A 26,281-nucleotide genomic window follows, 5' to 3' on the forward strand; every position below is an offset into this window, starting at 1 on the left:
CATTTATATAAATAAGAAACAGCAGTCGCCCAGGCACCGACCCTTGGAGAACGCCCCACTTAACAGTGTCCCATTGGGACTGAACATCACTACCACTCTCAGTATTGCTAAGAAATACCTTCTGCTTTCTGTTCTTAAAGTAAGAGGCAAACCAATTGTAAACTACTACCCATACTCCATAATGGTCCAATTTCTGCAGTAATATTTTGTGGTCAACACAGTCAAAAGCCTTCGTTAAATCAAAGAAAACACCTAGTGTTCACAACCTTTTATTTAATCCATTCAAAACCTCACAGAGAAAGGAGAATATAGCATTTTCAGTTGTTGAAGCATTTCTAAAACCAAACTGCACATCTGACAGCAAATTATGTGAATTTAAATGCTACAGTAACCTTGTATATACAACCTTCTCGATAAGTTTAGCAAACACCAATGGCATAGAAATAGGTCTATAATTGTCAACATTATCCCTGTCTTCATTTTTATAAAGTGGCTTCACTACCGAGTACTTTAATTGGTCAGGAAACCAACCACTCCTAAAGGAAAAGTTACAGATATGACTAAGTACTGGGCTAACATACATAGAACAATACTTCAGTATTCTGCTAGATACCCCATCATATCCATGAGAGTTCTTGGTCTTTAGTGATTTAACTATTAACTCAATCTCCCTCTTGTCAGTATCATAGAGGAGCATTCCAGGTAACAGTCTCGGAACACTTTTTTCGACAAGTGCTATATGATTCCGTGTTGGGACTACGTTTCTATTTAGTTCACCTGCTATATTCAGAAAGTGATTATTAAATACTGTACGTATATGCAACTTATCAGTAACACGGACATTCCCACTACGCACTGATTCTATATCCTCGATCTGTCTCTGCAGACCAGCCCACTTCCTTTGCGACTGATCATGCACACATTCTTTCATGAGTTTATTAATTTTTTGTAACCTTCAGCTTCTGTAAGAGTTCATTGTTTTTGTGACAGTTCATTTATCATCCCATTTCATCTACAGCTGCATCATGTGCAAGAGATATACGGATTTATATGTTAATAGTAACAATTTTATATATTATTATAGCTTTGTACATAAAATGACACACATTAATATATCAGTTAATGATGAATATGCAAATAAATGTTGTATTCAAATTAATGATACAAATATAATAGAGGGAAACATTCCACATAGGAAAAATATATCTAAAAACAAAGATGATGTGACTTACCAAACGAAAGCGCTGGCAGGTTGATAGATACACAAACATACACACAAAATTCAAGTTTTCGCAACCAACAATTCCTTCATCAGGAAAGAGGGAAGGAGAGGGAAAGACGAAAGGATGTGGGTTTTAAGGGAGAGGATAAGGAGTCATTCCAATCCCAGGAGCAGAAAGACTTACCTTAGGGGGGAAAAGGAAAGGTATACACTCGTACACACACACATATCCATCCGCACATACACAGTCACAAGCAGACATTTGTAAACACAGAGAGTTTGGGCAGAGATGTCAGTCGAGGCGGAAGTACAGAGGCAAAGATGTGGTTGAAAGACAGGTGAGTTATGAGCGGCGGCAACTTGAAATTAGCAGAGGTTGAGGCCTGGCGGATAACGAGAAGAGAGGATATACTGAAGGGCAAGTTCCCATCTCCGGAGTTCTGACAGGTTGGTGTTAGTGGGAAGTATCCAGATAACCTGGACAGTGTAACACTGTGCCAAGATGTGCTGGCTGTGCACCAAGGCATGTTTAGCCAAAAGGATGAATGCCAATCGCTGTCTGATTATGTGGTTGATTGGGTTTGCAAATGATCAGCTTTGTTATAATTACTAGCAAAATACATACATTCAGACTACCAGAATGGAAATAAACAACTGACAAGAACAACAGGTGAGTAAGATTACATATTATCTTCTTGATATATCCAAGAAAATGAAATTTTGACAGTAAAATTTTGGGCTAGATCGCTACACCAGTAAGGACCAGTTGTACAGTTCCCGGCTAGCAGCCGCTTAAGTTCTATTCTGTAAGTAACACGTAATAACGCCTAACCGGAAAATAATCTTGTGTTAACCAAACCTGTGATTATGGCAGGGCTAGTGAAGTTAATCAGCAAACAAATTTTGACAATGGCAGGAATAGCTGCAGAACTGGTGATGACAAGACTGTGTTAGAACGAGGAAGGAGAAGAAATGGGGACACCACACGAATTATGGAAGAATAATATGATTCCAAATTTATATAAAAATTTCTCAATACTACTTTTTGGTCTCATGCTTGAGAAGCTCATGCCTATGAATGAAATGTGAAATTATTTCCGAACATAAGACTTTAGAAGGCCTAATACGCATTTGATATTGGTACTTCATGAATTATATTCTGTCGTGTTATAAAAATGGCCATTTGTGCCAAAACTGTCTATTTTATTTGGTATGTGTGACAAAATTGCTGCAATATTAGAAAGGCCTATTTTGTTTCGTCTCACAGACAGTGACAGAATAGACATAATCAGATCGAGAAACAACACAACAGTCTTGGGTATTATTTGTATTAACAGCTTTTTCAATATTAGATAATGATATTTCGACTTTTCATGTAGCAAAATGTTTGACTAACTTTGATGAGGCAATAGATTCTTTCACAGAAAGGAAAGCACGCCATGTAAAGCTGTAGCAAGAGTAAAGCGAAAAAATGTTTGGAGCTAAGGATTGAAGAAATGTGCACTTTCTTGCTTGTCTCATCTTTATTAGTTTTATGTATACTATATTTAATTTTACATATAAAAACAAAGATGCTGTAACTCACAAAACGAAAGCATTAGTATGTTGATAGAGACAATAAAAAACACACAAACACAAATTTCAAGCTTTCACAACTTAAGATTGCTTCATCAGGAAAGAGGGAAGGAGAGGGAAAGATGAATGGATGTGGATTTTAAGGCAGAGAGTAAGGAGTCATTCCAATCCCAGGAGCAGAAAGACTGGATATGTGTGTATTAACTACCTTCTCAAAAATTCTAGAAAAACTCATGCACAGGAGGATTGTAGACCGTCTCAACTTCCACAGTATCTTACGCAAAAATCAGTTTGGTTTTCGTGCCGGTCTTTGTACTGAACAGGCAATATTCTCTTTCAGCAACCAAGTTTTGGAAGCCATTAACAAAAAAAATGTCTCCAGTGGGTATTTTTTGTGATCTTACGAAAGCCTTTGACTGTGTAAACCACCAAATTCTTTTGAAAAAGACAGAATACTATGGTTTAGGTGGTACTGTTGGCTTGTGGCTGCAATCATATTTACAGGATCGGAAGCAGACTGTAATGCTAAATGGCTCTTCTGGAGAAACTGCCTCGTCTGAATGGGGCACGATAATGTGTGGAGTGCCTCAAGGCTCCGTTTTGGGCCCACTGCTTTTCCTCATCTCTATTAATGATCTTCCTCTTTGTTCTGAGACAAACAGCAAATTTACCCTGTTTGCCGATTATACCACAATTCTAATTGACGATTTGATTGATCCTGATCTTGAACAAACTACAAATACTGTTTTTAATGACATCTTAAATTGGTTCTCCTCAAATGGTCTCTCACTCAATGCAGATAAAACTCATTATATGAGGTTCCATACATCACAAAGTAATCTCGATGAAATTAACATAAAATGTAGAGATCAACCAATACAGAAAGTTGAAGATACAAAATTCCTGGGTGCTTACATAGACAGTAAATGTAATTGGTCAGCTCACATTCTTCATCTATGTAAAAAACTTAGCTTGGAAACATTTGCGTTACGGGTAATTTCTTCAGTGGCTGAAGCTGACACCATTAAGGTTGCCTACTTTGGCTACTTCCACTCATTGATGTTATATGCTATCATATTCTGGGGGAAACAACCACTTACAAAAAAAGTTTTCACTATCCAAAAAAAGCAATCAGAATAATGTGTGGGGTCCATCAAAGACACTCTTGCAGGCACTTGTTTCAGAAGATAGGTATCCTAACAACTGCCTCACAGTATAGATTTTCCTTGCTGACCATTGTGTGCAAAAATTATTCTATCTACCAAGACAACAGTAAATTCCATGGCTATAACACCAGAAACAAAAACAATCTACATTTTGAAATGAAACGTCTCACTCTGGTACAAAAAGGAGTTTACTACTCCAGCATTAAGCTGTTCAAAGCTCTACCACTACATATAAAATGTGTTTATACAGAACTGCCAAAATTTAAACAATTTCTCAAAGATTACCTGACAGAAAAATCTTATTATACTGTGGATGAATATCTGAAAGAAACATGTATACCATCACTAAACTTATTGTGTCTAGAAGTAGTTCAATTGATTTTATTGTGCATTTGAGTATTAGCACACTTTTTGTAACAACAAATTGGTTGTACCTGCATTTATTCTTGCAGGCCTAATGTCTGATTTAATTTAATGAGCTCTTATCTTTAACCTTTATTTGAAACTCCTTTTTCTGTTAAATGGTTGTTATGTTATCTAGCTGACATTGTATCTATTACTGTATTTATAGTATGTCTTACTTAAACTACGTACAATTTGGCATTGAATTGCTCTTGAATTTATTGTAAGTTTAAATTGAAACCTCTACAATTTGACACGTTCCATATCCTTGTGATTGACTCACTAACCGGACCTATGGAACAATAAAGAAATAAATATGTGTCCTTTTTTCCCCGTAAGATTGGAATGACTCCATAGCCCTCTCCCTTAAAACCCACATTCTTTCACCTTTCCCTCTCCTTAGCTTTTTCCTGATGAAGCAACCTTGGGTTGTGAAAGCTTGAAATTTTTGTGCGTGTTTGTGGGTTTTTTATTGTCACTATCAACACACTTCACCTTCTAGCCACAAACAATCCAGAGCTAATAGAGAGTATCGTGACTTATACAGGGATTAGTGATCACAAGGTCGTTGTAGCTAGGCTCAATACTGTTTCTTCCAAATCCACCAAAAACAAATGCAAAATAATTTTATTTAAAAGAGTGGATAAAGTGTCACTAGAAGCCTTCCTAAGAGACAATCTCCATTCCTTCCAAACTGACTATGCAAATGTAGACAAGATGTAGCTCAAATTCAAAGACAGCAATTGAGAGATTCATACCTCATAAATTGGTAAGAGATGGAACTGATCCCCCATGGTACACAAAACAGGTCCGAATGCTGTTGCAGAGGCAATGGAAAAAGCATGCGAAGTTCAGAAGAATGCGAAATCCCGAAGATTGGCTAAAATTTACAGATGCGCGAAATTTTGCATGGACTTCAATGTGAGATGCCTTTAATAGGTTCCACAACGAAACATTGTCTCAAAATTTGGTAGAAAATCTGAAGAAATTCTGGTCATATGTAAAGGACACCAGCGGCAAGATATAGCTGCGCAGTACCGATGGTACTGTTACCGACGACTGTGCTGCTGAAGCGGAGGTATTGAACGCAGTTTTCCGAAATTCCTTCACCAGGGAAGACGAAAGGAATATTCCAGAATTTGAAACACGAACAGCTGCTAGCATGAGTTTCTTAGAAGTAGATACCTTAGGGGTTGCGAAGCAACTCAAATCGCTTGATACGGGCAAGTCTTCAGGTCCAGATTATATACCGATTAGGTTCCTTTCAGATTACACTGATACAATAGCTCCCTACTTAGCAATCATATAAACTGCTCGCTCACCGATAGATCTGTACCTACAGATTGGAAAATTGCGCAGGTTGCACCAGTGTTTAAGAAGGGTAGTAGGAGTAATCCAGCAAACTACAGACCTATATCATTGTCATCGGTTTGCAGTAGGGTTTTGTAGCATATACTGTATTCAAGCATTATGAATCACCTCAAAGGGAACGATCTATTGATACATAATCAGCATGGTTTCAGAAAACATCGTTCTTGTGCAACACAGCTAGCTCTTTATTCGCACGAAGTAATGGCCGATACTGACATGGGATCTCAAGTTGATTCCGTATTTCTCGAAGTGGTGCGACTGGATTTGTGATTTCCTGTCAGGAAGGTCACAGTTTGTAGTAATAGACAGCAAATCATCAAGTAAAGCTGAAGTGATATCAGGTGTTCCCCAGGGAAGCGTCCTGGGACCTCTGCTGTTCCTGATGTATATGAATGACCTGGGTGACAATCTGAGCAGTTCTCTTAGGTTGTTCGCAGATGATGCTGTAATTTACCATCTGGTAAGGTCATCCGAAGACCAGTAGCAATTGCAAAGCGATTTAGAAAAGATCTCAAGTTGATTCCATATTTCTAGATTTCTGGAAAGCTTTTGACACTGTTCCTCACAAGCAACTTCTAATCAAGCTGCGGGCCTATGCGGTATCATATTAGTTGTGCGACTGGATTCGTGATTTCCTGTCGGAAAGGTTGCAGTTCGTAGTAATAGACGGCAAATCATTGAGTAAAACTGAAGTGATATCAGGTGTTCCCTAGGGAAGCGTCCTGGGACCTCTGCTGTTCCTGATCTATATAAATGACCTGGGTGACAATCTGAGCAGCTGTCTTAGGTAGTTCACAGATGCTGTAATTTACTGTCTAGTAAGGTCATCTGAAGACCAGTATCAGTTGCAAAGTGATTTAGAAAAGATTGCTGTTGGTGTGGAAGGTGGCAGTTGACGCTAAATAACGAAAAGTCTTGAGATGATCCACATGAGTTCCAAAAGAAATCCGTTGGAATTCGATTACTCAATAAATAGTACAATTCTCAAGGCTGTCAATTCAACTAAGTACCTGGGTGTTAAAATTACGAACAACTTCAGTTGGAAAGACCACATAGATAATATTGTGGGGAAGGCGAGGCAAAGGCTGCATTTCATTGGCAGGACACTTAGAAGATGCAACAAGTCCACTAAAGAGACAGCTTACATTACACTCGTTCGTCCTCTGTTAGAACATTGCTGCGCGGTGTGGGATCCTTACCAGGTGGGATTGATGGAGGACATCGAAAGGGTGCAAAAAAAGGGCAGCTCGTTTTGTATTATCACGTAATAGGGGAGAGAGTGTGGCAGATATGATACACGAATTGGGATGGAAGTCATTAAAGCAAAGACGTTTTTCGTCGCGGTGAGATCTATTTATGAAATTTCAGTCACCAACTTCCTCTTCCGAAGGCGAAAATATTTTGTTGAGCCCAGCCTTACACTGGTAGGAATGATCATCAAAATAAAATAAGAGAAATCAGAGCTCGAACAGAAAGGTTTAGGTGTTCGTTATTCCCGAGCGCGAATTGGGAGTGGAATGGTAGAGAGATAATATGATTGTGGTTCGATGAACCCTCTGCCAAGCACTTAAATGTGAATTGCAGAGTAATCATGTAGATGTAGATGTAGATGTAGATGTAGATGTAGATGTAGATACCAACGCTTTCATTTGGTAAGTAACAGTATCTTTGTTTTTATATACATTTTTCCCATGTGGAATGTTTCCCTCTTTTATATTCATATTTAATTTTATAGGCAATGAAGAGTGCAAATTTTCTGAAGAGTTCTTGTTCTCCCGATTACAAATAATCCCATCCACTATTAATCGCAAGATTTTTTTTTTACAGAGGAGGCACGCAGTCAAACCAGCTGACATTTCAATTTCAATTTCCACTGCAAAATATACACGTTTCATTTCTACAGAGCGAAATACAGTGATGTGCGATAGAAGAATGCTTTATGAACAGGTGTGGCACTGCACTTTGGCACACTTAAGACCAAATAACATGTCTTACATTTCCTCAAACACACGTTTTATGTCTCAGGCTTTTCAGAAAGATGTGCGCTACAAGATGAACATATTTTTGAAAATTCGAGTTTTTTAGTATTGACCCGGTTCGCAAATATTGTAGATCCAGTGCTGATGTGCAGAGCAGTCAGAGTTATAGTGAATAGTCTCCATGTGACTCCTGTTTGCATTTAATTATTTTCCTGTTTCTCGTTCGTTTATTTATGTCATCCTGAACTTTGTGAGACCCATGGAAATGTGTGAACTGTTTCTCTCTCTCTCTCTCTCTCTCTCTCTCTCTCTCTCTCTCTCTCTCTCTCTCTCTCTTTCTAAGAGGCCTAGCTTTAAATCTAAAGAAAACTCAGTTCCAGCAACTTATGCCCTATGTATTATAGCAACAACTGCTAATAATGATGCTGTTACGGCCGCTTATTTTGGCTATTTCCGTTCATTGTTATCCTATGGCTTAATATTTTGGGGTAACCAACCAATAGCTAATAAAGTATTTGTAACTCAGAAAAGAGCAATTTGAATTATAATTGGAGTTAACAGGAATCATTCATGCAGAAGTCTTTTTAAAACTCACAAAATATTACCAATGACCTCACAATATATCCTATCCCTTATGTACAAAACCAATACTTATCATGAATATGACAGAAGAATAAAACCTAACTTTCATGTTGACAGAAAAAAACTTGAGTCTGATACAAAAGGGAATATACTACTCAAGCCTAAAGGTGTTTAATGCACTCCCGTCTGACATAAAAAATATTACCAGTGAAATGCCAAAATTTAAGAGTAAATTGAAGGAATATCTTCTGGAAAAAGCATTTTACTCTCTAATCAATTCTTTAATGTAGCATTGTAACTTACATGTAATACTTTACTTGTACTATTTGCTATTGCCACTTTGTAACTTAATACATCTTACACCAGTATGGGGATTTGTGTTCAGGCAATTGGCACTATCAAATTACTGCTAATGTATAATTTGTAATATGGAAAATTGTAATTTATTATTTACCATATAAAATGCTTAAGCCTGTAACTATTAACATATATTGTTTCTTATACACCGATTACAATTTATATTTGTTAGCATATACATAGGCTACTTTGTTAATTTATTTTGTGACTCGTTTCATATCCATGCAATTCTGTTGTATACCAGATCTACGGAACACAAATAAATAAATAAATAAAATACTCTCACATCAAAAGAAAACAAAAAGGATATATGTGGCCGGGAATTATCAAGTGAATTAAAATATATTCACACACTTATGGAAGGCTAAAATATGTCATTAGTTACAGATTTTATTTTATTTCCACCTTTCTGACAGTCAACCGTTAATCACCTTGCAGAACAATGAAGATATGTTTATCTGTCTGGTAAAGAAATTTGACTGTTTAATGTTTAATTCCACAGTACTGGCTAGTTTCAATTGTTTGCTGCATTTCAAGTGCATCTTCTAACATGTATGGCATTACGTCACAATAAAGAACCAAACATGATATAATATAGTACTGGTGCTCCAAGAAAATTTACATCCTGAAAACCACACGGAAAAGCTTAATATCAGGTCGAGGTCTACTTCATTGGGAACCTGGATATATGAATGTGGACTTCAATTATGTACTTTAAATGTGCACATTTTAGTATGGTTCACAAAATTCCGATGCTCTTAGAGTATCCTCTGATGTCTTGTTTCTTTTATGACATAATGTATGATCTTTCAATGTTTTACACGTATGTACATATATTGGCTTCCTACGTCATAGTAGCTGCACAAGCGCAGTGTTGCCTGTTATCTGCGCTCTCTGGCAACTGCTGAAACAAACCTATTTCTAAAATGCCGCAGGAAAATATTGCGAATGGTGGTTTGAAAAGTGTTACTTTCAAAGTGAATATCCTTTTACATAAGTTGAACTATGTGCGAGAATGTACCATGAATTTCTTAAATCACAGAGCGTTTAACTCTCATTTAAAAATCAACTCTTTGATGATGACCATTTAGAAGAATTTCGAACCTTCAAGATCAGACATTTGTATTTATTAAAAATTTTGCTGCACATTTGTGTGATATAACTTAAAGAGTAACATGTGCAAAAAAGATCAACATTATATGCAAAAGCTTAGCTTCTCTTGTAGCTTATTAACCTTAGAGACGAATATTATATTCAAAGCTTTGCTTTTCTTGTAGCAACACTACATATATTAATTTAAACTATTAACTTTCCCTGTTTGTGTGTTCGTGCTACTTAACAGTGATGTTGCTGTTGGCTGACTACATCACATGTCCTGTGCTCTGAATATCTGCTGTCATCGGCTGGTGAGATCTCATGACATGAGCTATGAGTGGCTTACAGAAGCACATCACAATCTCGATTTCAATGATTCGGAAAGTAACATTCGGTGTATGGCGGAATTCCAATGTATAGTGTTGTAATACAAAAATACGCAGTGTACATGTTGCTGCACATCAAAGTTATTTCCAAAATGTATCTTTTTCTGTGAGTTTCATTTTCTAATGTGACAGGAAATTCTACGCCCATGTATAAAACCCTAGCCATTCAAAGGATTGATAAGGGAAAATATACTGTCACTTAACATGGAAAAAGCATGTTTTCACCCAGGAGAAAGTGTATATTTAACCAGGAAATCTGGGAATTTTTTTTTTCCTTGTCTGCTTATACACTCTGTCAGTACAGAGAAGAAACGACTCGCCAGAGGATGAACGGACATACTTAAGTGCATAAAATATGGCCACCAGCTCTGCAGTGAATACACTGCAGCTATTGGGCAAGAAATGCTGTTTAATATGGCCTCTATGGATGTAGGCGAAGCCAACATGACCATCAGCCAGCAAGCCGTCGGTGTAAACCACTTCAAAGCCCTGGAACACATCAAGAATCGAGAGGAAGTGACAGCGGAGAGCTGCGGGTTAACCAAGGTGAAAGGTCCAGGCAAAACTTAGGCCTAGGTTTACACCATGAAGGTGTAAACCTAGAGGTGGTAAAGGGAAGGACTCCAGTTCAGACAGAAGGGATCGGATGCAAACCGCAATTGTAAGCCCTGACTTGGGCCACCGATGTGGGACATGAACCACAGTGGTTGGGAAACTGAGATGGTAATTCAGATGCTCAGGAGAACTACGAATGTGTTCAAGGTAACTGGCAGGCAGTTGCGCACGTCTGATCTGCAAGGGATGGACACAGGCCTCCACCAGAACACTGGTCACCGGACTTGACCTAAAAGCTCCTGTCGCCAGGCAAATGCCACACTGGTGCACTGGGTCGAGTCAACGCAAAGCTGAGGACACCGCCAAACCATAAACCGGACTCCCATAATCAAGGCGAGATTGAGCAAGGGTTCTGTAGAGCTGTAGCTCCATAGAGAGATCTGTATCCCAGTTGGTGTTGCTCAGGCAGCAGAGGGTGTTGAGGTGCTGCCAGCACTTCTGCTTAAGCTGACGAAGGTGAGTAAGCCAAGTCAACTGGGTGTCGAAAACCAGTCCTAAGAATCGATATGTCTCCACTACAGTGAGTGGATCACCATTAAGGTAAAGTTTTGGTTCCAGATGAATGGTACAGCACCGACAAAAGGGGCAAGACAGATGATTTCGCGGCTGAAAACTGGAAGCCGTGGCCTAGATCCCATGACTGTGCCTTGTGTATGGCTCCCTGTAGGTGCTGCTCAGCAACACCAGTACTGGAGGAGCAGTATGAAATGCAGAAGTCATCAGAATATAGAGAAGGTGAGATGGACGGCCCTACAGCTGCTGTGAGATCATCACGATAAAATAAGAGAAATCAGGGGTCTCCCGGAAAAATTCAAGTGCTCATTTTTCCTGCGTGCCCTTTGAGAGTGTAATGGTAGAGAGACAGCATGAAGGTGGTTCATTGAACCCTCTGCCAGGCACTTTATTGTGAATAAGAGTAATTACGTAGATGTAGATGGGGGAGATTCAATGGTGACAGCAGAGGTGACAGCTTCCCAGTCTGCCTTGTTTAAAGTCCATCTGGGTAGACATCCGGGGGAATGGTGCCGGCAGAGTGACAGGAAGATGGGAAAGTCATCACTACCACACAAGTCATCATGGGCTCTCCTGTGGACAGATGGGAGCTGTCAGATGTCCTGGGCTGCAGAAGGATAAATCAATGGCTGAGTAAGTACCATGAGCTACAATGAAATGTGTGGGAGCACCAGTATTTAAGAGGCAGAGGTCAAGTTGGGACGGTAAATTTTCGACATCTCTACCTCAGCCAGTAAGCATGATGCCACCCCACAAGGGTGTTATGGACATTAAAATCTCCAAAATGCAGGAAAGGTTTAGGGAGTTGATGAATCAGTGCAGCCAAGACATTCAAGGCAACTGCACCATCGGGAGGGAGATATATGTTCCAAATGCTTATTCCCTTTATTGTCCTTATCCTGACAGCCACAGCTTCAAGAGGAGTTCGAAAGGGCACAGTTTCACTACATACTGAGTTCAGGCCATAGACGCAGACTCCACCTGACACCCTCTTATAGTCGCTATGGTTCTTCTAACATCCCCTACAGCCAAGGAGGGCAGTGGTCCGCTTTGCAGGGAACCAGGTTTCTTGTAGGGCAATGCAGAAAGTAGGTGTAAAGCTTAACAGTTGTCATAGCTCAGCCAGGTAGTGGAAAAAAACGCCGCAATTCCACTGGAGGATGACATCGTCAAGGGGCTGGGAAGGCATGAAGTGAGAAAGGAAGCAGTTTATACTGTCACCGAGTACCCATGTCTGAGCATCCAGCGAGTTCTAGGTCATCAGGAGATGGCAGAATCTCCACCTCATCCTCAGATGCAGAGCTTGTAGGTAGCGATGGTGTGGGTGCCACCGCAAATACTGGTCTTCTTCTATTTGGGTTTCTCTCACTGCTCCTTAGGTCTTAGGTTTTTCTGGCTGGGAGGGCTTCACTGATTCAGTCTCAGGGACTGATGAGGACCATGAAGTCCTGTGACCAGCTACCTGGGGGTTTACTAGCCACTGGTGGGTGTCTGATTGGCCACTAGTAGGAACGTGGGAAGGGAGTGACCCATGGGACCCCTTCCTAGTGAGAGGAGCCGAAGAAGACTTACACTTGTCTGGCTGAGAAGTGGGGATTGATGTCCCCAATGGTTGGGGGGTAGTGCTCCCAAGGTAGGTGGTGTGGGAGCAACAGGTAGGGATGTGGCCCCCACCATCAAGAGGGCAGGTGTAGTCTTACAGCTCTGAGAGCTGACTGGTATTGACGGAACTGATGGGGCTAGAACTGTTGTCATAGCGGCGGCATAAGAGGATGTCATATGCACATGCAGTAAGTGTTCAAATTTCCTCTTAGCCTCAGTGTAGCTCAGTCAGTCCAGGGTCTTGTATTCCATTGTTTTCCTTTCTTTCTGTAAAATCCTGCAGTCTGGCGAGCAAGGGGAATGGTGCTCTCCGCAGTTGACACAGATGGAAGGCAGGGAACATGGAGTATTGGGACGTGAATGATGTCCATAATCTCAACATGTGACACTGGATGTACAGCGGGAAGACATGTCTGAACTTCCAGAACTTAAAGCACCACATTGGGAGAGGGATATATGGCTTGACATTACAGCAGTAGGCCATCAACTTGACCTTCTCGGGTAGTGTGTCACCCTTGAAGGCCAAAATGAAGGCACTGGTGGCAACCTTATTATCCCTCAGACCCCGATGTATGTGCTGGATGAAATCAACATCTTGCCACTCTAAATTGGCATGCAGCTCGTTGTCAGACTGCAAAAGAAGGTCTCTGTGGAATATAATATCCTGGGCCATACTTAAGAGCTTATGAGGTGTGATGGTAACAGCAACATCTCCCAGCTTGTCACAAGCAAGTAATGCCTGTGACTGGGCAGAGGATGCTGTTTTAATCAAGACCGAGCCAGATCGCGTTTTGGACAATCCCTCCACCTCCCCAAACTTGTTCTCTAAATGCTCTACAAAAAACTGAGGCTTCATCAACATGAAAGATTCCCCATCAGCTCTCATACATACAAGGTATTGGGGAGAACAAGGTTCACTGCCATCCTTAGCCTGGCATTCCTCCCATGGTGTGGCCAGGGAGGGGAATGATTTGGGGTCATACTTCCTTGCATTGAACTGAGATCTGTAGCACTTAGAGATGGCTGGTGTTTACCATTAGCAAGTGATGACATGGTATGCTTAATGGCATGTCATCCACCCTGATGCCACCCACTCTGACCAGGGCCCTCCCCACAGGTGCTACCCAGCCACAGCAAAGGCCACCAGGCAGGATGGTCATTGCCGGGAGTCCCGATGCCCCAGGGTGATGGGCATCTACTCCTTAGCATACATGTGGAGTTAACGGTGCAGGCATCAGCAGAGCGATCCCTGTGTAGTCACGGGGCTACAGCCAACAGGCTACATGGCGGTCCCACTACAACAGACCGGCTACCATGCTGGATATGATGTAAGAAGTCCGCGATCATCGTCGGTGCACGAAACGATACTGCATAGTGGATGGAGGAAAGCGCACCCAAAAAGGTGTCCTCGCCCAAGAGATGGAGAATGAGCAGAACCGCAAAGCTATGATGATAAAGGATGCTGAAGGTCTCAGTGCATGATGGACATGATGCACCATGTAAGGAATCCTTCTCCAAGTGGCTCGCTCTTTGCAAAAATTTGAAGAAAATTTGAAAAAATAGAGGTAAAACCCTATAGGTGACCATCACACAAAGGCTGAAATGTATAAGACTCCTTTTATTTGCCTCTTATGACAGGCAGGAATATTTCAGGCCTATTCGAACCCCGGACCTGCAGGGGGGCCAATTTTTGCCTTGTATCAAAGTTGTGTATTGTGCAATTTTGTGTGATGAGTGGTCTTTTTGTGTTTAAGTTTTGTTTTAAATACATTATATTTTCAAGGAAGAGGCAGGACCATCCTTTTTTGAAAATAATGGTCTACATTATCTGCAATTACGTTCCCCCCTGCCATTATTCTTATATTTTTTTCTTTTTTTAAAAATTTTGAACGTTTTGATGGCTTCGATGGCATCTCCAGAATTTTCCTAGAACATAATCACATACCAGAGGTGGGATCTATGACTGCTTAATATATACACTGGAGAATGTTGTAGCTGGTACAATTTTTTAACGTCCACATCAAAAAACAAGAAGTACTTAATTTGTTGCTCATTTGCTCAGTGTCTACTTCCCATTTCAAGTCATCTCGAAGATGAAGTCCAAGAAATTTGATACAGGCTGTTTGGTAACTGTCTGTCCATATAACTCTAGATTGGGTGATATCAGATTTTTTGTTTGTGCTGTGTGTATATCCATAGCTACAGTCTTTCCAGTGTTTATTATTAAGCCATTGTTTTTAAAGTAACATGTTAGCTTGTCAGTGGCTTCTCTAGTGTTTTTTACAAGGGTTTTTTTCTGAGTTTCCTGTTATTAGAATGCTTGTATCATCAGCAAAATCAAATGTTTTACTGCCGTCATTGCGCATGTTTAGGTCATTTACATAGAGTAAGAACAGAACAGGACCCATTACCGTTCCTTGTGGCACACCGTATTTAACATTCAGTAGCTTGGAATTATATTTCCCAACAACATTATCTCTTCCCTGATCTATTTCCACAAATTGTTCCCTGTTCTTAAGATAAGAGTTGAGTCAGTTGTTAGCCGTTCCTCTGATGCCAAGTTTTTCTAGCTTGTATAGCAATTTATGTTAGCTAACTTGTTTAGCAATTTGTCGCTCCCCCCATGAACCATGGCCGTCCTGTAGGTGCAACCACAACGGAGGGGTATCTATTGAGAGGCCAGACAAATTTGTGGTTCCTGAAGAGGGGCAGCAGCCTTTTCAGTACTTGCAGGGGCAACAGTCTGGATGATTGACTGATCTGGCCTTATAACACTAACGAAAATGGCCTTGCTGTGCTGGTACTGCGAACGGCTGAAAGCAAGGGGGAACTACAGCCGTAATTTTTCCCGAGGGCATGCAGCTTTACTGTATGGTTAAATGACATGGCGTCCTCTTGAGTTAAAATATTCCGGAGGTAAAATAATCCCCCATTCGGATCTCCGGGCAGGGACTACACAAGAGGATGTCGTTATCAGGAGAAAGAAAACTAGCAACCTGTGGATCGGAGTGTGGAATGTCAGATCCCTTAATCGGGCAGGTAGATTAGAAAATTTAAAAATGGAAATGGATAGGATGGATAGGTTAAAGTTAGATATAGTGGGAATTAGTGGAGTTCAGTGGCAGGAGGGACAAGACTTTTGGTCTGGTGAATACAGGGTTATAAATACAAAATCAAATAGGGGTAATGCAGGAGTAGGTTTAATAATGAATAAAAAAATAGGAGTACAGGTAAGCTACTACAAACAGCATAGTGAACGCATTATTGTGGCCAAGATAGATAAAAAGCCCACACCTACTACAGTAGTATAAGTTTATGTGCCAACTAGCTCTGCAGATGATGAAGAAATTGATGAAATGTATGATGAGATAAAAGAAATTATTCAGGTAGTGAAGGGAGACGAAAATTTAATAGTCATTGGTGACTGGAATTTGAGAGTAGGAAAAGGGAGAGAAGGAAACATAGTAGGTGAATATGGATTAGGGGTAAGAGTTTGTTTAAGCCAAGTGCTAGGCTTAGCCAGGTGATAGAAGACATAGGACCACTCTGTAGGGACTTTGACAAGAATGATGAGGTGATAGTAATAGGAGGGGCAGGAAACAGCCTGGCTAAGGATAGGAATTATGATATTAAGAGTGACCTGGATAAAATAGGAGCTGCAACAGGATGTACGAATGTGGGTTTTGTTGAGGTATTGCAGCGTTACGATCAGCCCTCGGTTAACCCTTCTGTGAGGCGAGTTAACAGAGAGTTGAGCGAGCAGCTGCTGGACGGTGCAAAAACACACATTTATACCGTGCCTGTTGGTAGCATTGGGAGATGGGGATACACTCGACATGGCCTGCACCTAAATAGTCTAGGGAAGGATAGATTAGCTGATTTAACTGTAGGTCGTCTAAAGGGGGCCACTAGGACTCAAGGCAAAACCCCTGTGACCCGAAAGGGCACATTGAAGTATGCGCTTGTGAGCTTAAATTGGACAGTGGTAAATTCATAATTGTGACTGTGTATAGGTCCCCACTTGGAAATTTTCAAATGTTTCTTAAAAACCTAGATCTCTTGCTGCGTTATCTGTCAGAAAAGGGAAAACACATTATCATTTGTGGAGATTTTAACGTAGATTTTCTTAAACACTCAAGCAAGAAGAACAACCTTGAACTATTACTTTGCTCTTACAATCTGACATCAGTCATTGATTTTCCTACTCGTATTGTACAAGACAGTAGCACCCTGATAGATAACATTTTCATAGACCAAGATAAATTAAAAGAAGTAAGCACCTATCCTTTTAAGAACGGGCTTTCTGATCACGATGCACAGCTACTTTCAATTCATGACTTTGCTCCATACAGTAATGTGAAAAAAACAAACAAAATAATACGCCCAATTAACCATATAACAATTCAACAATTTAAGGAAAGCTTGAAACGGGTAGACTGGGAGGATGTTTATCTGGAACCTGATGCAAATGTTAAATTTAACTTATTCCATGATGAACTTGTGGGTATATCTGAAAACAGTTTTCCTAAGAAATTAGTGAATCATAATTCAAATAAACTTGATAACAAACCATGGCTGACTAAAGGGATTAAAATTTCTTATCGCCGGAAATGGGAACTATACCAAGACACTAGAATAAGTCGAGATGAAGAAAAGCTCAACCATTATAAGAAATATTGTAATATATTAAGGAAAGTTATAAAAAAATCAAGTCTGAGATTAGCACCTCTGATGACAAAGCTAAAACAATATGGAATATAGTTAAAAGGGAAACAGGGCAACCAAGGTCACAGGACAACAGTATTACTGTTAAGCACAATGAAAAGCTTATAAATGAAAAATCACAGGTTGAAAATATTTTTAATAATCATTTTATAAATGTAGTGGAAAATATAGGCACCAGCTGCTCACCAGATAGGGCAGAACTCTATATGAAAGAGGCATTCCCGGTGCAAACAAATGAAACTGAAATCCTACCCACCTCACCGTCTGAAATTAAGAAAATAATAAACTCACTTAAGAATAAAAACTCACATGGAACTGACGGTATCTCCAATAGAATACTAAAATCTTGTCCACACCAGATAAGTCGAGTTCTTAGCCACATATGTAATAGCTCATTGAATCAGGGAATATTTCCTGAGAGATTGAAATGTGCCATAGTTAAACCCTTGTAAAAAAAAGGTGACAAGACAGACGTCAACAATTATCGTCCTATTTCACTTCTGACATCCTTCTCAAAAGTGTTTGAAAAAGTAATGTACTCAAGAGTAACTTTACACATTAGTGGGAATAACGTTTTAACAAAATGTCAGTTCGGTTTTCAGAAAGGTGTTTCAACAGATAGTGCTATACACGCTTTCACTGATCAAATTTTAAATGCTCTGGATAGTAGAACATCACCAATTGGGATTTTCTGTGATCTCTCTAAGGCCTTTGATTGAGTGGATCATGAAATCCTCTTAGATAAGCTGAAGTACTATGGAATGAATGGGTCAGTACACAGATGGTTCACTTCATATTTAACTGGTAGAATGCAGAAGGTTGAAACAGTAAACCCACATAGTACACAAAGGGCAGCAGATTATTCAGACTGGGGATGTATCAAGAATGGGGTACCACAGGGTTCTGTCTTGGGGCCTTTATTGTTTTTAATATATGTTAATGACTTGCCTAATTATATTCATGAAGATGCAAACTTGGTTCTCTTTGCAGATGACACAAGTATTGTAATCAAGCCTAAAAAGCAAGAATCAGCTGAGGAAAATGCAAATAATGTTTTTCAAAGAGTTATTAGGTGGTTTCCCACAAATGGACTTTCATTGAACTTTGAAAAAACACTGTACATACAGTTCATTACAGGGAAAGGCATAACACCGGAAATAAATATAGAGTGTGGGGGAAAATCTTTAGCTAAAGCAGATTGTTCAAAATTTCTGGTTGTCTGTATTGATCAGAATTTAAACTGGAAGACACACATTGACAATCTACTGAAACGATTGAGCTCTGCTACCTATGCTATTAGTGTCATTGCAAATTTTGGAGACAAGTACATCAGTAAGTTAGCTTACCATGCATATTTTCATTCGTTGCTTTCTTACGGAATCATCATTTGGGGCAATTCATCACTAAAAAAGAAGGTATTTATTGCACAAAAACGTGTTATCAGAAAAATGTCTGGGGCTCATCCAAGATCATCTTGTAGACAATTATTTAAGGAATTAGGAATATTGCCAGTAGCTTCACAATATATATACAGCCTAATGAAATTTGTTGTTAGTAACCCAGATCACTTCAGAATTAATAGCACAGTCCACACCTACAATACTAGGAGACAGGGTGACCTTCACTACTGTTCATTGAATTTGACATTGGCACAAAAGGGGGTGAACTATACTGCCACAAAGATTTTTGGTCAATTGCCAAACAACATCAAAAGTCTGACAGACAACCAATCGGCATTCAAAAGTAAGTTAAGGGAATTCCTGAATGACAACTCCTTCTACTCCATAGATGAATTTTTAGACATAGGCCAAAGAAATACAGTAATCATTAACAATTGTACTGTATATAAGACTAACAATGATTATTTGGGATAAATGAATCTTGTGTACTTTGACACATTCCACATCATTACGAAAGAATCGTGTTCAAGATCCATGGAACAAGTAATATAACTAACTAACTAACTAAATGAAAGAGGAAGCCATCTGGTAGAATTTTGCACAGAGCATAACTTAATCATAGCAAACACGTGGTTCAAGAATCATAAAAAAAGGTTGTATACATGGAAGAATCCTGGAGATACTGAAAGGTATCAGATAGATTATATAATGGTAAGACAGAGATTTAGGAACCAGGTTTTAAATTGGAAGACATTTCCAAGGGCAGATGTGGACTCTGACTACAATCTATTGGTTATGAACTGTAGATTAAAACTGAAGAAACTGAAAAAAAGTGGCAATTTAAGGAGATGGGCCCTTAAACTAGAGGTTGTACACAGTTTCAGGGAGAACATACAGGAACAATTGACAGGAATGGGGGAAAGAAATACAGTAGAAAAAGAATGGGTAGCTCTGAGGGATGAAGTAGTGAAGGCAGCAGAGGATCAAGTAGGTAAAAAGATGAAGGCTAGTAGAAATCCTTGGGTAAGAGAAGAAATATTGAATTTATGAAACAAATACTAAAAAAGAGATAGAGGGGCTGGCCAGTACTTACCTCAGCTCAGTACAGCTGATAGATTCACAAAACAGAACAGAAAATTTACATTCCTAGCTTTCAGAACTTTGCCCCTTCATCAGGGAGGAGAGAGGGGAAAAAAGGGAAGAAGGGAAAGTGGATTCAGTTACTCACAACCCAGGTTATGAAACAACAGGGAAAGGTAAACAGGGAGGGTAGCAAGGATGGAGGCATCGTTGTCAGAGGGAAGCCAAAGATATTCTATTGTTAAGTACTGTGGCAGCTTCAATCCAAAGAGGATGCATACAGAAGTAAAGAGGTATATAGTATAAAGATAAACATAACTATGTGGGATGAAAAGATGCGTGAATGGCTAAAGAGGAGAGGGAAAAAGGAGAAGACTGAAGAGTAAATGGGAGTGAGGTTGGTTAACGTAGGTTCAGTCCAGGGGGATGGGGGGATGAAAGGATGTGTCGGAGTGCAAGTTCCCATCTCCGCAGTTCCGATGGACTGGTGTTGGGTGGGAGAAGCCAAATGGCATGTACGTTGTAGCTGGTTCCTAGGTCCCTAGAATTATGCTGGACGGCATGCTCTGCTACTGGGTATTGGACATCTCCTAGGCGGACAGTTCGTCTGTGTCCGTTCATGCGCTGAGCCAGTTTAGTTGTTGTCATACCCTGGCATAATTTGTTGATGTATTCGAGGCCAGGATAATATTGGGTGACAAGGGGGATGCTTCTGTGTGGTCTGGGGGTAGGAACATTGTTGTTGGACAGGGAGGAATGTATTGCTCGGGAGATCTGTTTGTGGACAAGGTCTGCAGGATAGTTGCGGGAGAGAAAAGCACTGGTCTGGTTATTGGTGTAAATGTTGAGGGATTCGTCACTGGAGCAGATACGTTTGCCACGAATACCTAGGCTGTAGGGAAGAGAGCGTTTGCTGTGGAATGGATGGCAGCTATCAAAGTGAAGGTACTGTTGTTTGTTTGTGAGTTTGATGTGGACAGAGGTGTGGATGTGAGCTTCAACAGGATGAAGGTCAACATCCAGGAAGGTGGGTTGGGTTTTGGAGAAGGACCAGGTGAAATTCAGATTCGAAAAGGAGTTGAGGTTATGGAGGAAATTAAGGAGTGTTTCTTCACCATGAATCCAGACAACAAACATGTCATCTATAAACCTATACCAGGCCAGGGGAAGCAGCTGTTGGGTCTTCAGGAAAGCCTCCTCCATGCGGCCCATGAAGAGGTTGCCATAGGACGGAGCCATCCTGATTCCCATGGCAGTTCCTTGGATTTGTTTGTAGGTCTGGCCTTCAAAAGTGAAGTAATTATGGGTGATAATGAAGTTGAAATTGGTATGTGTGATAAGGAATGAGGTTTTTGGAAGATCTTCGGGTGGACGTTGGGAGAGATAGTGTTCAAGGGCAGAGAGACCATGGGTATGTGGGATGTATGTGTAAAGAGATGTAGCATCTATGGTGACAAGAAAGGTTTCAGGTGGGAGGGGAGCGGGAATGGATTTGAGGCATTCTAGGAAGTGGTTTGTGTCTTTGATGTAGGATGGGAGTCTGCAGGCAAGGTGTTGGTCTACCAGGGCTGAGATATGTTCTGTTGGGGCTTCAGTTAGTGTATGTTCTATAGGATTCTGAAAAACAATGTTATTTTTATAGGTGCATCAGTCAATGAATCATGCTCCTTCAAAGGTAAAGTGGTTCATACCCCTTTGAAAATAAAGCTTAATGATGCTGCATATCATATAACAGTTTCTACTCACTTCACTAGATAGCACTACCAGTAGTGTATTTCTTCAGACTTTCCTGATTAGTTGACATCTTGAACTGTTGGATAATCCAGCAGAATACCTGACACCTCAATATGTCATTATCAGTAGGGTTTACAAGAAAAAAATATACTGCAATTTTTGTTGTTGTTGTTTATGTGGGAAGAGACCAAACTGTGAGGTCATAGGTCTCATCGAATAAGGGAAGGACAGGGAAGGAAGTCGGCTGTGCCCTTTCAAAGGAACCATCCCAGCATTTGCCTGGAGAGATTTAGGGAAATCACAGAAAACTTAAATCAGGATGGCCAGACACGGGATTGAACCGTCGTCCTCCTGAATGCAAGTCCAGTGTGCTAACCACTGCACCACCTCGCTCGGTGCAATTTTTTTTTTATTGTTGCACATTGTTGTTTCAATTATTCACACAGTCAAACATGCAGGAAAACTATAGAGTAGCCAGGTGTTTTTCTTTCAAGAAACTGACTTAAAACTCAGCATTACTCCAATTTTTAACTGGAACTTTTTTATGAGTGCTTTGAAGTGGCCATTCATCCCCAAAATGTTAAAAATGCTCCATACTCCTAGGTTTCCCCCCACCCCCCACCCACCCGTCACACTCCCTCACAAGCTATCATATGTAACTTGTAATACAATGAGTGCTAAAAAGAGTATACCACAGGAATAGACCAGAGTTAATCCATTCTCAGATAACAGCACACTTCAAAAGGACAATGATACACTCAGTAGATTTCTGTCGTATCTAACCGATTCTGGGATACTCAATGTTACTTTCCAGTGAGAGGACACAGATTTTTACCCTGTGATAGGATTTTGGCAGTATGAAAAGGAAACTAAGAGGCCAGACAAATTGTTTACAGCATACAACATCTGAGAGGTGACTCATACAGTTTCAAAACGTACATTTCTCATTTGAGAGGTTGCTGCTAATGAAATACTAGACTCCAAATCATGGTGTGGCCCCATTTCAACAAGAAGACAAGGATTTCTGAACTCAAAGTATTGGAAGGCAAAGGAAGGTGACATTCTCTATCAGTAATATTTTAAATTCTACTTGTGGTAACACAAGAAAGGTTTTATTACAACTTCTGTATGATCAGTGAACTAATTAGTAAAATTTTTCTCTGGACCTTGACTGCATCAGAAAAACTAGTTTATTCATCAGAAAAGAGTCATGTTAAGTCTAATACACTCAAAGACTTGGAAAACTCCAATGTTTACCCTCTTGATGAATACATGCCTTTCTATAAAGAAATTTTGAAGTTGCCTGCACACAACAGTAGCCAAGATGACAAGTGAATGGACTGTCAGACACTTATTATTGTTGTAGAATGATGCATTAATATTGTGAAATGTAGAACCAATACATGTTACATTATATGCAATCAATGTAATGTTAATGCGAATAAAAAGGAACGTGCAATTTCAGTTCTCTTATTTGACAATCACATAACATAAAAATGACAATAAAGATGACAATATAAAGTTATCATACAAATTAAACAGTTTTCTCAATTTCTCACAAATATGTGTTGGTTGACTTAAGCCCCTTTAAAAAATATGATTCAATCATGGTATCTGGTTGGAACCCATGTAGCGATTATACATAAAAGCAAAACTCACAAAACCTGGAAAAGATGACTAGATCAGTCATCGAAATATTATACATAAAATGGAAACAACAACTTGGCAGAACACCCAGGAGCACACCAATAAGTCAAGGTAATACATCAACAGAGGAAAGCCATTTCCTCATAAACTTATTCAGTAGAGCCCACACTGTATTAACTGTAAACTAACAGTGCAGGAAATTAGAAGGAAAGCTGCTGCTTCTTCATTTTTATTAAATATTTGTTTTTCATTTTCTATTAACATTTTAGCATAGTTTGATTTTATTGCTTTTTCCAAAAAGCAGCTCCTGTTTCTGATATTTTGTGAGCTGAGGATGAAACAACACAATTATTTTAAAATTAAAAAATTTAGTACCTGGTAGACATGCCTGCCTTGAAGAACTAGGCACGTAATCTTGCCTACACATGCAGAAATTATCCTGGCAAGATGAAAATGACAGTGTATTGCAGTCACTGTCTGTTAAGCACACAGAGTCGATAGCTGAAAATTACAATACACATAATAACAATACCATACAACCCAGTAGCATACACTATATAAAAAATACTTTCCTTATGATAGCTAAGACTTTAAATCTAGAACATTATTATTGCTTTCATTATTATTATTATTATTATTATTATTATTATTATTATTTCTTTCTTATCTCAGACGTTATGTCTGGTCAGAAGTAGAAAGTGACGCGGACCTTGATCAAGCGTGACTTCCTTTTAACTGTACGGTATATGTTATATTGCATTTAGGAACTTTCGGGTAATTGAACATGTATCAATAATTACAGATTTATGTAGTTGTATATATAAGTTTGGATGTAGCTGTATTGCATTGATGTACTGGTGGATATTGTGTGGTATGACTCCTTTAGTTGATAGTATAATTGGTATAATTTCAACTTTATCCTGATGCCACATATCCTTGACTTCCTCAGCCAGTTGGATGTTTTTTTCAATTTTTTCTCCTGTTTTCTTTTGTATATTTGTTGTATTCGGTATGGATATTTGATTAGTTGTGTTAATTTCTTCTTTTTATTGGTGAGTATGATGTCAGGTTTGTTATGTAGTGTTGTTTTATCTGTCATAATGGTTCTGTTCCAGTATAATTTGTATTCATCATTCTCCAGTACATTTTGTGGTGCATACTTGTATGTGGGAATGTGTTGATTTATAAGTTTATGTTGTAAGGCAAGCTGTTGATGTATTACTTTTGCTACATTGTCATGTCTTCTGGGGTATTCTGTATTTGCTAGTATTGTACATCTGCTTGTTATGTGATCTACTGTTTCTATTTGTTGTTTGCAAAGTCTGCATTTATCTGTTGTGGTATTGGGATCTTTAATAATATGCTTGCTGTAATCTCTGGTGTTTATTGTTTGATCCTGTATTGCTATCATGAATCCTTCCGTCTCACTGTATATATTGTCTTTTCTTAGCCATATGTTGGATGCATCTTGATCAATGTGTGGCTGTGTTAGATGATACGGGTGCTTGCCATGTAGTGTTTTCTTTTTCCAATTTTCTTTCTTCATATCTGTTGATGTTATGTGATCTAAAGGGTTATAGAAGTGGTTATGAAATTGCAGTGGTGTAGCCGATGTATTTATATGAGTGATTGCTTTGTACACTCCTGGAAATGGAAAAAAGAACACATTGACACCATTGTGTCAGACCCACCATACTTGCTCCGGACACTGCGAGAGGGCTGTACAAGCAATGATCACACGCACGGCACAGCGGACACACCAGGAACTGCGGTGTTGGCCGTCGAATGGCGCTAGCTGCGCAGCATTTGTGCACCGCCACCGTCAGTGTCAGCCAGTTTGCTGTGGCATATGGAGCTCCATCACAGTCTTTAACACTGGTAGCATGCCGCGACAGTGTGGACGTGAACCGTATGTGCAGTTGACGGACTTTGAGCGAGGGCGTATAGTGGGCATGCGGGATGCCGGGTGGACGTACCGCCGAATTGCTCAACACGTGGGGCGTGAGGTCTCCACAGTACATTGATGTTGTCGCCAGTGGTCGGCGGAAGGTGTACGTGCCCGTCGACCTGGGACCGGACCGCAGCGACGCACGGATGCACGCCAAGACTGTAGGATCCTACGCAGTGCCGTAGGGGACTGCACCGCCACTTCCCAGCAAATTAGGGACACTGTTGCTCCTAGGGTATCGGCGAGGACCATTCGCAACCGTCTCCATGAAGCTGGGCTACGGTCCCGCACACCGTTAGGCCGTCTTCCGCTCCCACCCCAACATCGTGCAGCCCGCCTCCAGTGGTGTCGCGACAGGTGTGAATGGAGGGACGAATGGAGACGTGTCGTCTTCAGCGATGAGAGTCGCTTCTGCCTTGGTGCCAATGATGGTCGTATGCGTGTTTGACGTCGTGCAGGTGAGCGCCACAATCAGGACTGCATACGACCAAGGCACATAGGGCCAACACCCGGCATCATGGTGTGGGCAGCGATCTCCTACACTGGCCGTACACCTCTGGTGATCGTCGAGGGGACACTGAATAGTGCACGGTACATCCAAACCGTCATCGAACCCATCGTTCTACCATTCCTAGACCGGCAAGGGAACCTGCTGTTCCAACAGGACAATGCACGTCCGCATGTATCCCGTGCCACCCAACATGCTCTAGAAGGTGTAAGTCAACTACCCTGTCCAGCAAGATCTCCGGATCTGTCCCCCATTGAGCATGTTTGGGACTGGATGAAGCGTCGTCTCACGCGGTCTGCACGTCCAGCACGAACGCTGGTCCAACTGAGGCACCAGGTGGAAATGGCATGGCAAGCCGTTCCACAGGACTACAT

General features: G+C 40.3%; 1 protein-coding gene across 1 annotated transcript in view; it reads right to left on the reverse strand.

The window, feature by feature from the left end:
* LOC126284380 (tenascin-like) overlaps positions 1-26,281 on the reverse strand; it is a 218,299-nt gene that overhangs the window by 33,209 nt on the left and 158,809 nt on the right. Inside the window, exon 4 of the mRNA XM_049983266.1 lies at positions 23,827-23,952. Coding sequence (XP_049839223.1) covers positions 23,827-23,952 — 126 coding nt within the window. The remainder of the gene's footprint in view (positions 1-23,826; positions 23,953-26,281) is intronic.

Source organism: Schistocerca gregaria, chromosome 1 (assembly GCF_023897955.1).
Source record: "Schistocerca gregaria isolate iqSchGreg1 chromosome 1, iqSchGreg1.2, whole genome shotgun sequence".
NCBI lineage: Eukaryota > Metazoa > Arthropoda > Insecta > Orthoptera > Acrididae > Schistocerca > Schistocerca gregaria.